Source organism: Podarcis gaigeae (assembly GCF_964106915.1).
Source record: "Podarcis gaigeae genome assembly, chromosome: 6".
Lineage (NCBI taxonomy): Eukaryota > Metazoa > Chordata > Lepidosauria > Squamata > Lacertidae > Podarcis > Podarcis gaigeae.
The window spans coordinates 23,970,650-23,985,701 of NC_139682.1; the positions used below are offsets into that span (position 1 = coordinate 23,970,650).

The 15,052-nt window shown below is 41.9% G+C and overlaps 1 protein-coding gene across 1 annotated transcript in view; it reads right to left on the reverse strand.

Moving 5' to 3' along the window:
* TOP1 (DNA topoisomerase I) overlaps window positions 1-6,233 on the reverse strand; it is a 76,638-nt gene extending 70,405 nt beyond the window's left edge. Inside the window, exons 1-2 of the mRNA XM_083746206.1 lie at window positions 6,052-6,233; window positions 5,039-5,063 (exon numbers count right to left, since the gene is read on the reverse strand). Coding sequence (XP_083602332.1) covers window positions 5,039-5,063; window positions 6,052-6,084 — 58 coding nt within the window. The 5' untranslated portion in view covers window positions 6,085-6,233. The remainder of the gene's footprint in view (window positions 1-5,038; window positions 5,064-6,051) is intronic.
* Window positions 6,234-15,052: the final 8,819 nt, after the last annotated feature.

A 15,052-nucleotide genomic window follows, 5' to 3' on the forward strand; every position in this document is an offset into this window, starting at 1 on the left:
TAACCTGTTTCTGGGTTAACTATTTCTGGGTTAGCGGAGTCTGTAACCTGAAGCGTATGTAACCCAAGGTAACACTGTAATACTATTGTAAACAAGTACATAATATCAAAGCCCAGATTTTCTTCAGTGCAAGGGCATGAAAATCTGACACTCAGTTTCAAAACCAATGCTTGCAGCTGCATAAGCTGCTGTTTGACATGTAAGTTCTGTATGGTCTTGTTGAGTGCTATTAATGCTACATTTTGAAACTAATAGCACTATGGAAGAAATGGGAATGACTGAAGAACAATTGGGTTCTCTTTAAACATGGTACACAAATATTTACTTCAGAAAATGAAGGAAAATGTGTGGACAGTATCTCATTGAACTGTACAAGATAATGAGAATGTATACACAATTCATAATCAGCTCAAGTAAATATCAAATATCAAAGCTACCCAACAACAGGAAATAATGCAAACTTCTATCTCATCTTTGGAAATCTTTTTCAACAGGGAACTCTGACCAGAGAAGTTGCAACACTAGCCAGAATTAATAAAAAAAAAAAATGCTAATTCGGGCTACTGCCAAGCATTCGGCCAATGAGCTCTACAACAACTACCAAAGATCTTCAAGATCTTCAATATTTTTACTCACTTAGACTGCAGATTAAGCTTATCCACAATTTAAATGTGAAGAACTGAGGCAATGAACTTAAGCAGCTTGCCAAAGGTCACATGCTAATTCATCTGCAAAGACAGATAAAAGGAAACTAAGGAGACCACACCTAGAGAGAGGGGAAGATCAGAATTGCAAACCCTATTATTCTTGAGTTTATTTGGCTTACCATACCTGGAGTTCACAGATCATATTAGAAAGGAACAGGTTTCCCAATAATTGGCTGATACAGGAAAATAAGAACAAGCTGACATTTCCCAAAGTCATTTGTTTCCTGGAAACATTAAACAGACACTTGCTACCAGAACCATAGTCCTTGGAGGTTGATTGACTAAACTAATCTATGTGATCTTTTAGAATTTAAGTTTCTCCTTTTTTATTTAGCTATTGTTTACTACAAATCCCTAGTTCAAACAGCTTCAAACTTAATAAGCTATTTCATGCATCTAGTAGATTCTGCCATTTGTAAATGCTATTAGACTTGAATATTTAAAAGTCATTCTTCTACTTATTATGCCCTTTAGCATTTTGAGCAATAGAATTGAACCAAAATTGCCATATAGAAACATTTTTGTGGTGTTACTGCAGATTCTATTAAGACTCAAAACTTATTTCTGAGGAAGCAAATGTACTTCGGTGAGAAGTTCCCATCTAACAAGCCAGAGGTTTGTAATGTTGTCCTCAAGCCTACATAATATATTTCATTGCTATTCCACAGATGTAGGCCTCTAATCTCTTTTACTACCAATATACATTCTCACATTGACGAAAACAAAAACTTACTCAAAGATATATTTTACTGAAGATTTGTTATGCAAGCCTGCTAGGGAATGTTGAAAGCAAAATCATATTCTACATGCTACAAAAAGTTTATTGTAAGGCACCAGGGTTTTTGTTTCTTAGTAATTACCCACCATAGCTTTACTTGTATAAAAAGAAAATAGCTATGTTTTGCATTGTCTAACATACACACTTTTTGGTAGTGGTGGGAGAACTAGCAAGTTGAAACAGATTTTACGTCTTCAGTACAGACACAACATCGTTCACACAATTTTCCTCTGCCAAGCATACAAATTCGTATTGAGAGCCTCAAACCCATAGAACTGTTGGAAAATATATCACACAAGTTCATTTCTTCATTAAACTAAGTTGCTTGCTTTCAGAAGCATGCAACATGTTCATTTCTGTATCAGAGAAATATTACATGAGTTCAATCCTCCAAGCTATCAAGTCTTGGGATAAAATACAGCTACAAGATGACTAACAGGTCTGCATAAAGGGGGGGGGGGAGCAAAGCCTGATGTAAAAAAATAAAAGTGAATATTGTAACTGAAAACTTTTTTTAAAAAATAAAAAGAACATTTTCTTAAAAGCAGCATGGGATTGCTAGTTCTGGTTACACTTTATGCTGCAATTTCTGGATGGTTTGCCCTGGAAAATTATTTTCCATCATGGGCAGATTTAAAAATCTGCAAAAGCACATGGTTACAACCCTATCTGAGCTGTACCATGCACCAGGCAGTTGGGTGAATGACATCTGAATGCACCCTCTGAATGTCAGAGTACATGTAAACTAACCTTAACTGTGGCATGTTAATTTTCTATGTGGAAAGTGGTGGTGATTGTTCTGATGAGAGCATAATAGCATGTACTACTACTGCTGCTGCCATGGGATATACTTTACCTGAATGGTTAAACTGGCTCTTTGAATTGGCCCTCTTCAATTGCTGCATGTAGTTCAGGAGAATTATTTTGAAAATTATGAACAGGAGACCCTTCTACACATGGTGCTTAAGAAAGCACAGAAAAAATAAAAGAAAGTCACAAGTTTGTAGAAAATAAAGTACCAAAATGAAGCAGATGTACCTAAGCAGATGTTTACAAGGACAATCTGGTTAGGATAGGTATTGATACTTAACTGTCCATGACAGGCCAAACTTATGCTTGACAGCACCCAAACCATACTAATGCATGAATTTAGTTCTATTCACAGGAAACAATACTATGCATTAAACCAGTAGTGTTCACTGGGTGTCTCCCATCAACTTGAGAATTTCTACTATTTTTTCCTTAGCTTTTGAGATCTAAAACAGTTCACACATGGTGGCACAGCTGTACATTACCCCAAACTGGCTGCCTTCATCAAATACATATGGTCATTACATACTCAATAAACAGAGATATGTAGTTTTGATCAGTGCCTTTAAATAAATATGAATAGACAATAACAGTTCACTATTCTGTTTAAACACCTTTTCACCTTTTTAGAACTGTGTGCTTGAAGCTACACGAATAGAAGATCTGGGAGAAAAGAGGAACTAGCAAACTTTGTTAACTACAGTATAAAGACATCTATTGAACTAAAGATGCTTTGTATGGGGTTAATTCTATGTCTTCTCCACTGCTTTTCTTAGAATAAAAATGGATATTTAGGACTCTAACTTCAACATTCTGACTCAGAAGTCAGAAACACAATAGTGTAAGTAAAAAAAGGACATGAAGGCAAGTACAGTCTTAGTGGCAAGGTCAAAAAGGATGTGACTATTGACACTGTTATTTCTTGAAGAATAATCCAGAGCCTGTGGCTGATTGCAGTGAAATAACAACTAAAGAAAGGCTGGAGTCAACAAAAGCGGAAAAAATCCATCCTCCAAAGCCATCTTCATACTTTACTTAGTCAGTGATAAACATTACTTGTTTGTGAAATAATAAATACCCAGGCTAGGAAAATGTTTCTAATTCCCAAGTATAAGACTGAAAATATTAGATACCACCACTATGTTAAGGCAGCATTTAAGCTTTAGGTACCCAAGGTAACCAAACACTTGAGATAGACCTGCTCAGTACACATTTCAAAAAGAAGTCACAATAGGGCAAGAAGCCAAAAGATTCAACACAATTACAGGTATATTGTGATTCAAACCCAAACCCCATCTTCAGCACAGTCTTAACACTGAACTGCTAACCCCTATAGAATACAACCACTGATATTTTTATTTTATGTATTTGTATTAGTCAATGGATGGGCATTACAGAGTGGTTAAAAATATTAGTGCTTATTTCTTACCAGCTGGGGAGGTTCTGCACATTTTGTGCATTTCTGAAAAATCTAAAGGTCTTAGCAGAAATATTTCAACATACAGGGAGAAATACCTGCATTACATCAACACATATTCTTAATCATAGATGACTTCATACTCCTTATACAGGAGCAGAAATTCAGAAGATAGAGAACCTGCTGTCAATCCAGTATGCAAACATGCTACGCAGAACACTGCAATGTTTCATGAAAGCAAGACAGCCAGTATCATAAAGCCCCCAGGAGTTAAAAGCCAAGGTGAAATCACCTTTCAAAAGGTGGGAGAAGCAATCTTGGCATTTTCTGACAGATATGCCATTCCACTCTACATCCCCTTCCCCCAGAACCTATTTTCTCCTTTTAAAAGAAGAGGAAAGCTATGCAACAGTGACAAAGGCATATATAGCAGAATCATAATCCCCCCCACAACAGATTTTTTTAATTTAAAAAAACCTCTCAATATATCCATCATCTATAGCTTTTATAAACTGAGCACAAACATACACCAAACTTTAGCAAAGTGATGCAGAATACAATTCTAGAACTGCCTGTGCTGTTTTATTTTTGCTTGTTTTTAAAATCCAGGAATAAAATCCCTGTTCCTGCATCCAGATCTTAAAATATGCTGTGTATTCAAATGGATGGAGAATCAGTTTAAGAGCAACATGTTGCAACCACCTTTCTACAGGGGAAGGTTTTGAAAGAAACAGAACTGGGGGAGGAGAAAAAGAGGACGAGGTGGGAATAAAAAGGCAGCGAGGAAACTAAACCAAGCTTTGAAAGAACAAAACAAAAGCAAGCAAACAAAAATGACGGTTTTCCCTTTTCGGGGAGAATATTTGGAGCTAGGGTGGTGATTATATCGCATGTTTTCACTGCAGGAGGCTTCTCATGGGCAGCTCGAGGGAGGAGGAAAAGGAGAAAGAGACACACACAGGGAAGAGACAGAAAAAGAAAATGGCGCAGAGACTAAGTCCCGACCGTCGACAAGGCGACTTTCCAGGGGGGAATCGGAGCCCAAGAGGGCCTCCGAAAAACCAAGCGAGACCGGATTTGGGGTCTCCACTGCCCTCACTACCGAGAAATGGGGTCGGATGGGCTGAGGGCCCTATGATTTCCGAGTATTAGGAAGCTCGATGGGAACAATGGGGCCGATGAGCGAGGAGACGGGACTTAGTCTCTGGGACGCCATGTCTGTCCTTTACCATCCTCAGCAATACAAGAGAAGGGGAAAGAGGGAGAAAGGAGAGAAAGCAGGGCAAATCCTACCCACTCCCCAGTACAGAGGTACAAGGCACTCACCATTCGCTCGGAAATCTGGATCGATCTATGGGGGGGGGGGAAAGGAAAGAGGAAAAAATACATATATATTTTTTACGAAAACAGGACCTGGGTATGGTTTTATCACACACGCGTTTTTTGCCCTGTTCAAGGCAAAACACGAGCCGAGCTGAGGAATCAACCCGGTGGCCCTTAAAAACTGATTCAGGGTTACCCTTAGCAAAAGCGAGGGGGCCAAATAGAGATCCCCCCTCACTTTCCCCACCCCACCAAAGTTTTCCCATCCTATTTTAATTGCCTTCTTTTTCCTCGTGCGTGGCTCAGTATTCCCAGTAGGATTTTCCTCAACCTTTCCGCACCACCGCCCCCCCTCATTTAAGGGCCCTACGTGCCCTCTAAGCACTAGGGGAGAAAACGAGAATGAGGAGGGGGACCCCAAATTTCCCCTCCCCCAAACTCCCCCTTCTTTCTGGAAGGAGTTGGGGAAGATGCGGGTTCAGAGAAATGACGAGAGTGGGGGGGGGGGTAGGAGATGATTGATTATAGACACAGTGTCTACAGGAAATTTGATGGAAGCCCTGCGAGAGATTAAGGTGTGACTCTCCGCAGGCAAAAGGGGTCACCCCTCAAAGGGGTCTGATGGGATTCGACGGTTTGGGGGAGCAGAGAGAGAGAGAATAAGGTGAAAGGCCTAACTACTATTAAAAGGCCGCGGCCAAATAATTCCGGTAGGAACTGAAAGCAATGAGGCTCTCTCCCTCAGAGAAAAGAAGCCCCCCCCCCAAAAACCCCTCTTTATTTAGCGCCCCTCCACTATTATTAAGAAGGGAAATACCTGCTTTTGAGGAAGCTGAGGCAAAAACCACCTTCCCGATATTTATGGGAAGGGGCTAAGTTATGAGGGTGAAGGGTTCTCTTTCCCCTAGACCTGAAGGGGGGGTATCCTAATTTTCCCCCTCCAAAGGAACTTTAGGCCTCGGTCTCCATCCACTTCCCCTTAAGTACTGTAAGAGTAGGAGCCCCCCGCCCCTTACCTGGGAGTCGTTGTGCAGCTGATCCCCACTCATGCCTGTAAAGCAAGGGCGGGGGCGGGAAGGGGTAAGCCTCTCAAGAGAGCTTGGGGAGCAGGCAAAGTCTTGAGGCCGAAAGGAGAACGCAGCCCCCTCAAACAGCACAGTCAGTTGTGTAACAGACTAAGTCCTCGTTTCCCTTTACTGCGCAGGCGCCGCGACTTTTAAACCGAGGGGAGGGGCTTAGCGAACAGCGGGAGGAGGGAGGGCAAGTTCGAAGGAGAGAACGCCTTCGTTAACATGGCCGAACCCTTCCGCTGCCTCTCCTACAATCAGCAGGCGCCGTGACTGAGATTTGCATGTTAGCCACGCCCACCACCTCTTGGTTGGACTCGCCTCCCCGCCCCGGCTACACTTTGTGCCTGATTTGGCCACGCCTCTTCCTTCTCCGCCGTTTATGAAAAATGCCGGTTGCTCCCCCCTCCCCTCGCGCGTCTCTTCCTTCCTTCCATCTTCAAAACGCCGGGTTCTATTTAAATATCCGGTCACGCCCCTTCCTCCGACACCAATGAGGCGGCACGAGGCGGGCTCGCCTTATTAACATATACAGAGGCGAGTTCTCCCCGCTGAGAGAAAGGTACTTTTTCCGCAGCACGTTGTGCAAGACCTATGGACGCAGTGCGCCTGCGTGCCCTTTCAGCCTCCCCTTCCAATGGGGGGGGGGTTCTATTAAAAACTCACCTCATCTAACCCTCACCCAGTTCTGGACACCTGTTAGCCGGTATGTAAGGTGGAGGAGCCCTACGTCGGAGCCAGACCGCTTCTCAGACGTCTCAATGCTGAATTATACCTGCAAAATATCTTTTGCAAAATTTCTTCTGTCCTCTGTTGTGAACCACATTTTTTTTCTCCCCCTCCCCCTTTTAGGCCCTTTCTATGAGCCCATTACTATGGTTTGTTTTATTATTGTTCCTGTTTTGATGATGTATTTTGTGTTCTTATCTTGTATTTTTATGCTGTCAACTGCTCTGATTTCTTGACATGAAGGGTGGTATTCAAATTTAATAATAATAATAATAATATGGCGATATCCCTATGTTTCTTTTAAAGCACACTTAGAACAATTTAAAGCACTCTTATAACCACTTGGCTTCCCCAAGAGAATTCTGGGACCTGTACTAAGAGTTGCCAAAAGTCCCCTATTCCCCTCACAAAGTGTTACAATTCCCAGAGAGGCTTAACAACCTCTTCCCAGAGAATTGAAGCTTTGTGAGGGGAATGCATGCTTAACAAACTATGGTTTGCTTTGGGGGAAACCATTACTGCCAAAGAGGTCTGCTAGTGCTTCACTAGTTTTGTGCATGTGGCCTGTACTTTAGAACAGTGTGCACAGACAGCTCAATTAGTCAAAGGGGCTAACTGAAGAGATTGGGAAACTTTAGCTATGGTTTTTCTGCATCATTGGCTGACCAGCTCTTGCTCCAACTCTAACAATCCTAAACCATTTGAGCACATTAACAAGTCAATATGCAAGAGGTATGTATTAGAGAGAAAGTGCCGTACCAGTACAGAGATCAAATACTCTTTCCACAATTTTAGAAGCTTTTTAAAGTATAGAATCAGAAGATTCTGTGAAGTAGGATAGCTCTTTTAAAAAACACTACATTTGCCTAGCACAGCAGGATGACTGGCATTATCTAAGGGCACATATACACCATACATTCCAAGCATTATTATATCACCGACATTGATGCCAAAATCCAGCACTGCCTGAACTCTGCGAGTGCGGCTTTCTCCTGATTGAAGTGCAGAGTGTTTGAGGACTGGGACATTTGCAGGGAAACAAAAATGCTTGTTTACAAAGCCATTGTACTACCAACATTACTGTATGCTTCTGAAACATGGACCACTTATAAATGCCAACTCCTTGAAAGATTCCATCAATGGTGTCTCCGAAAAATTTTACACATCACTTGGGAAGACAGGCGAACTAAGACCAGTGTACTGGAAGAAGCAAAGCTGTCCAGTGTTGAAGCAATGATTCTTCAACATCAACTTTGTTGGACTGGTCATGTGTGGATGCCTGATTATTGTCTTCCCAAGCAACTACTCTGTTCCAAACTTAAAAATGGAAAGCGTAATGCTGGTGGTCAACAAAAGAGGTCTAAAGACTGTCTCAAGGCAATTTTTAAAAAATGTAGTATAAACACCAACAATTGCCTGTGAGTGCTCCAATTGGAGAACAGCCTTTACCAAAGGTGTCATGGGCTTTGAGGACACTCGAACTCAGGACGCAAGGGAGGAACGTGCTAAGAGGAAGGCACGCTTGGCAAATCCACACCATGATCAACTCCCACCCACAAACGTATGTCCCCACTGTGGAAGGACGTGTGGCTTCAGAATTAGCCTCCACAGTCACTTACAGACTCATTGTTAAAACCGTGTTTATGGAAGACAATCTTACTTGGCTACGAGTGATCGCCAAAGAAGAAGAAGAAGCTGTGAGTTAGGAAACCCCTAATCCCCTCCCAGAGCTACAGTTCCCAGAGTGGTTTAACAACCAGTCCCTCCTCATGGAGAATTGTGGAATTGTGGCTGTGGGAGGGGACTAAGGGTCTCCTAACAAGCTCATTTCTCCTTTTCACCCAGAGTTCGTGTTTCTTCAAAGTCCATGACACCTTTGGTAAAGGCTGTTCTCCAACTGGAGCGCTCACAGGCCAGTGTTACCAAATTATCAATGCTTATAGTATACTACATTTTTTTAGATTTGCCTTGAGAGCGTCTTTCAACCTCTTTTGTTGTCCAGCAGTATTTCACTTTCCATTCTTAAGTTGGGAATAGAGTAGTTGCTTTGGAAAACAATAATCAGACATCAGAACAACATGACCAGTGCAACGATATTGAAGAATCATTGCTTCGACATCAGTTATCTTTGCTTCTTCCAGTACACTGACATTAGTTCGCCTGTCTTCCCAAGTTAAGTGTAATTTTTTTCTGGAGACACTGTTGATGGAATCTTTTGAGGAGCTGGAGATGGCGTTTATAAGTGGTCCATGTTTCACAAGCGTACAGTAAAGTTGTTAGTACGATAGCTTTGTAAACAAGCATTTTGGTTTCCCTGTGAATGTCCTGGTCCTTAAACACTCGACGCTTCAGTTGGAAGAAAGCTGCACTCGCAGAGCTCAGGCGATGCTGGATTTCGGCATCAATGTCAGTCCTTGGGTAAAGATAACTGCCCAGGTAGGAGAAGTGATTGATATTTTCCAACATTACACCATTAAGTTGGATTTGTGATGCTGCAGAGGGGTTGTTTCGTGCTTGTTGGTGCAGCACTTTGTTTTTTTGGCTATTGAGTGATAGGCCAAGCTTTCCGTAAGCTTCTGCGAAGATATTTAGGATGGTTTGGAGGTTATCCTCTGAGGGTGCACACACTACATTGCCATCAACATCATAGTACTTTAAATATATGGTGTGAATGTGGCCTTAGTTGCCTCCTTGGGCTTTAAATGGGCAACAAAAGACAGCTGAGCATGCTGCAAACGGATGTAAAAAGGCAGTGTTGGGAAGCTTGCTCTCTAACATTAATTCATTAATCAATCAATCAATCAATCTAATAATTGTTATTCACCTTAGGGTTCAGGGTTTTATTACATATATATCACACATTTCATCCAAGAAGCTTAGGTTGGCATACACAACAAGGTAGGTTAGGCTAAGAGATGGTTGCTGTCCTGGTGAGCTTCATGACTTAGAGGAGATTTGAACTCTTGTCTCCCGGGTCCTAGTCCAACTACTAAACCACACTGACACTAGTCCTCCTGCAACCAACGTACATCTCCTGACCTGTGAGGAAGAGGAAGAGTGTGAAGTAGGCAGGCAAAGAGAAATTCAGGCCTGCTCCAGCCAGACTGTCCCCTCCCTGCCCCCTGCTCAACTTTAAATGAAATATCATTTGTTTTAGTCCTTTAACATTGTAAACTGCATTGGGTGCCTTTGGCAGAAAAGTGGAATATAAATTCAATGAATAAGTAATAAATAAACAGAATACCTTAGCTGTCGAAGGCCAGAGAAGAGAGTTGTGTCTTCCAGCAAAGGTTGTGTAATGACAATCCTAGATGCATCTCTGTGGGGAGGGAGTTCCACAATTTAGGGGCTGCCACAGAGAAAGCCCTCTCCCAAGCCACCAGTCTCTGCACTTCTGAGGGTGGAGAAATTATCATATTCTGCTCGCTGATGGCATTGTCTATAGTTACGTATTGTATCTTAAATTTTTACGTGTATGATTTTTGGGGTTGGGTGTTTCTTTAAGGTGTTTATATACAACTTTTCAGGTGGGCCTTACAATACAGTTCACATAGGATTATTTCCTATAGGATCAGCATGAACAATTGACAAGGAAAATTACACATTTACAATGCATCCCCCCCCCCCAGAGATGTCTGATGGAGCTTACTCCCAGGTAAGTGTGTGTAAAATTGCAGCTTATCTGTGTAAACAGCAGGATGCCATGTACAGAAATAAGTTCTGCTGATTTGAGCTCATTTTACTTCCATGTAAACATGCGTAAGATCACTGCTCATGTAAAGCTGAGTTAGCAATAGTATCTGAATTCATTCACTTGCTCCTTGACAGTTTAACATTGTAAACACTTCGAGTTATATACTTCTCTTCTATTTGTATAAAGCCCTAGGCACAGTTTATAGCATTGTATAAATAATAGCAATATCTATACTGTAAACTGCTTCCTTCCCATTGTGTTATTTTCAGAACACTTCTTCTAAAATGTGACACATAATCTGAGCTGGTTTTTTCCACTCCATTTCTCTGATTTTATGCCAGAGCAGCTCTACTGAAGTCAACTGTGCAGTGTTTAGCGCAAAAGTATTGTTAACACAGCAGAACAGGAGCCTCTCTGATTTCTGGTAATCCAGTTTTGAAAATTCTCTATCATCTATGATGGAGGCTCATCACAATAGAGCATTTGTTCACAGAAAGGCCCAGCTTGCTGCAAAATGGCGCACTAGGCACTACTAGTGTTGGATGTATTAGAGACATTGTGGAATGACTGAATATGGAAGACCATATTCTGAAGACTTGCAGAGCTCTGGCCCACATTTCTTTATTTCCTTACATTCACAGAGAAAGTGACATGTTTCCTAGCACAATTCAAAGTGTTGGTGCTGACCTTTAAAGCCCTAAACGGCTTTGGTCCAGTATACCTGAAGGAGTGTCTCCACCCCCATCATTCTGCCCGGACACTGAGATCCAGCACCGAGGGCCTTCTTGGTAGTGATATCCACCCTGTGGAACGCCCTCCCATCAGTTGTCAAAGAGAATAATAATAATAATAATAATAATAATAATAATAATAATAATAATAATAATAAATTATTTGTACCCCGCCCATCTAGCTGGGTTTCCCCAGCCACTCTGGGCGGCTTCCATAGAAACCAAAAATACACTAAAATATCACACATTAAAAACTTCCCTGAACAGGGCTGCCTTATGATGTCTTCTGAATGTCAGGTAGTTGCTTATCGCTTTGACATCTGATGGGAGGGCGTTTCAACCAACAGACTTTTAGAAGACATCTGAAGGCAGCCCTGCTTAGGGAAGCTTTTAATGTTTAACAGACCACTGTATTTTAACACTTTGTTGGAAGCCGCCCAGAGTGGCTGGGGAAACCCAGCCAGATGGGCGGGGTATAAATAAGTTGTTGTTGTTGTTGTTATTTATTTTGTCTGTGAGGAAGAGAGTATGGCTATGTTCGCTGGTCCGGGCTCCTTCATCGCATCCCTGATGGTCCTGCCCCCATCATCCATATGGTTTGAGAAATGGTCTGAAGGGAGACCACAGTATACGTATATGCTCCCCACTTCCTAATGGGTGGGCTGGGTTGAAACCAAATATGGCAAAGAGCAGACAGTTTCCAGTGCAAAACAGATGGGTAGACCTAATGGTGAGCTGAAAGAGCTGGTAGGTCTTCAGCAGGCAATATGGAGGCATAGTGAGAGAGCTTCTGCAGAAGCAATGAGATCAGGTCCCCATTTTAACAGCACGGCTGCAATGCTGCAAGGCTTAAGGAGACTATTGGAAGACAGCAGCATTCAGGTGGATTCATAATGGCCTCAGACAACATGGTGTGCACAGTCATTTGCTTCTTGTGTAGTGCCATCAGTCAGAGTTTAAAATATTCTTCACAACTGTGAGCATTTATTTCATTTCATGTGATGCCTTTGAGTTTAAAATCTCCCAGGGCAGCTCGCAGTGGTATAACCCACACTCTTTTTCATCCTTTGTGGAGAGGGTAAATGTTTTGTGCTGTTTCAGATTACCTTTTCTTTGGTTTAATGTTTTTGGATATTTTATTTATATTTGTAATTCTGTACTGAATTTCTTAGGGATCTTGTATTTGATTATTGTGGATCACTTTGGGATGCCTCTGTGTCTGTGGAGCAATAAACTAGCTCAGTCGGTAGAGCGTGAGACTGTTAATCTCAAAGTCATAGGTACAAGCAAAAGATTCCTGCATTGCAGGAGGTTGGACTAGATGACCCTTGCAGTCCCTTCCAATTCTATGATAAACTAAACTAAACTAAAAGAAGAAGAAGAAGAGTTTGGATTTGATATCCCGCTTTATCACTACCCGAAGGAGTCTCAAAGCGGCTAACAATCTCCTTTCCCTTTCTCCCCCACAACAAACACCCTGTGAGGTGAGTGAGAGACTTCAGAGAAGTGTGACTGGCCCAAGGTCACCCAGCAGCTGCATGTGGAGGAAGCGGAGACACAAACCCGGTTTCCCAGATTACGAGACTACCGCTCTTAACCACTACACCACACTGGCTCACAAAACTACTACTAAGTTCCTTTTTACCTGTGAACTCATTCTGAATTAAGAGTGTTTCTAGTAATTATTTTTAAAAATAAATAATACTAAAAATAATTTTTAGAACAACTTACACACTGTTTGATGCCTGCATGTTTCTTCATAACAAAGTTCAACTGTGTGAGAGAGAAGGAGAGAGAGAGAGAGCATGAGAGAGAGTGAGAGAGCGCACTCTTTTATACCCTTCAGGTGAAGGCACACAGTGGCTTTTAGTAGACTTTATCTCAGCATCATTATGTTACAGATGTTTAGACTTAGGCTCGGAGAATCATTTCTTGCTTTAGGCTATCTAGTGAATTACGGCCTGGGTGTCACAGATCCAAGGTGTCCTTTCATGAGAATTACTTGACGTAATGTTAAACGGCAACTAAGTGCAGGTACACAGTATCAGCTTGTACAAAGATCAGTGGCTTCTACGCAATGAATGGCTATAATTATGAGCCATAGGCCAATAAAGACTTTTAATCATGAAGTATAGAAAAGAATTGCCATAGACGTGCTGCAAGAAAAACAACATGTGGTTTCTCTCAAGATTAATGTGAGGTGTTATCTCTAATGTTAATGATGGCAGAGTAATTTTTTTAAAAAATGATTTTTTGTTTGTTTTGATTTCTTTCTTTGTCCTGTTTGTATTTTGAAAATTTATAAATAAATACATGAAAGATAAAAGTAAATTCCCCTGATTTTTTAATGCATGCAGTTATTTGTTTGCTATGCTGCTTGTGGAAACAGGAACTGTTGTACAAATAAATTATTACAATTATTATTATTTCTCCAAATGCCCAGTGCCACATTAGTGTCGTGTGCATAACATGGCCTACAACATGAACATGTGAAGGAGGGCAGTAGCAGGATCATGCCAAATAGTCCTATTCCCTTACAATCCCCATTGCATTCAATTGGAGACAGATTGAGGGGAGCGAGACTGGTTCAGTCACACTAGGTGTGGAGCCTTGGGGGTGCTGCAACTATAATGTAGAATGGAAGGCAAGAGGTGGGGGCGCATTGAATTTTGGTGTCATGCAAGGTGCCGCTGAAATTTGAGACCCCATGGTCTGCCACTGATTCAACTGACTTCATTTGAAGAATCTACTTGCATGCATGTGAGGAGGTTGTGTGATCTGTGTGGAGGTTGTGTCTAAGCCCATTCCCTATTTGTGTCCAATATGAAAATGCCATATGAACAGAGCAATTGCTCTTCCTCCATGATTGGACAAGCATATGTATTTCATTAAATATGGAGAAGTGAGCATCATGTCTGGTAGCGTCATCATCATCATCACCATCATCATCATCATGTTTCGTATACATGATGTTACAGAACTCTCATTTCATTCATTCTTGCAGTACCTTTATGACTGAGAGTGATTTGCCCAGGGCCTAGGGTGGCCACTCAACCTATGCATCACCAGAATAAAAAAGAAAGAAAAGAGGGCACAGGTTTCCATGAAATCTGTATATGCTGATTTATATGATAACACAGTGGTACCTCGGTTTAGGGACGCGTGTGGCGCTGTGGGTTAAACCACAGAGCCTAGGACTTGCCGATCATAAGGTCGGCGGTTCAAATCCCCGCGACGGGGTGAGCTCCCATTGCTCAGTCCCTGCTCCTGCCAACCTAGCAGTTTGAAAGCATGTCAAGTAGATAAATAGGTACCACTCCGGCGGGAAGGTAAACGGCGTTTCTGTGCACTGCTCTGGTTCGCCAGAAGTGGCTTAGTCATGCTGGCCACATGACCCGGAAGCTGTACACTGGCTCCCTTGGTCAACCCCAGAGTCGGCCATGACTGGACCTAATGGTCAGGGGTCCCTTTACCTTTACTTTACCTCGTTTTAAGAACAGCCCTGTTTATGGATTATTCGGTATATGAACTCTGCAAAACTGGAAGTAATGTTCTGGTTACCAAACTTTACCTCGGTCTAAGAACGGAAGCTGAACAGTGGAAGGGCACCGGCGGTTGGAGGCCTCATTAGGGAAAGTGCACCTCGGTTTAAGAACAGATTTAGTTTAAGAATGGACTTCCAGAATGGATTAAGTTTGTAAATTGAGATACCACTGTATATAGGTGCAAATGGGGGGGAGGAGAGAATACTATAATTTAAATAGAAACATATTTCACCATAGTGGGGAAGGGTGTG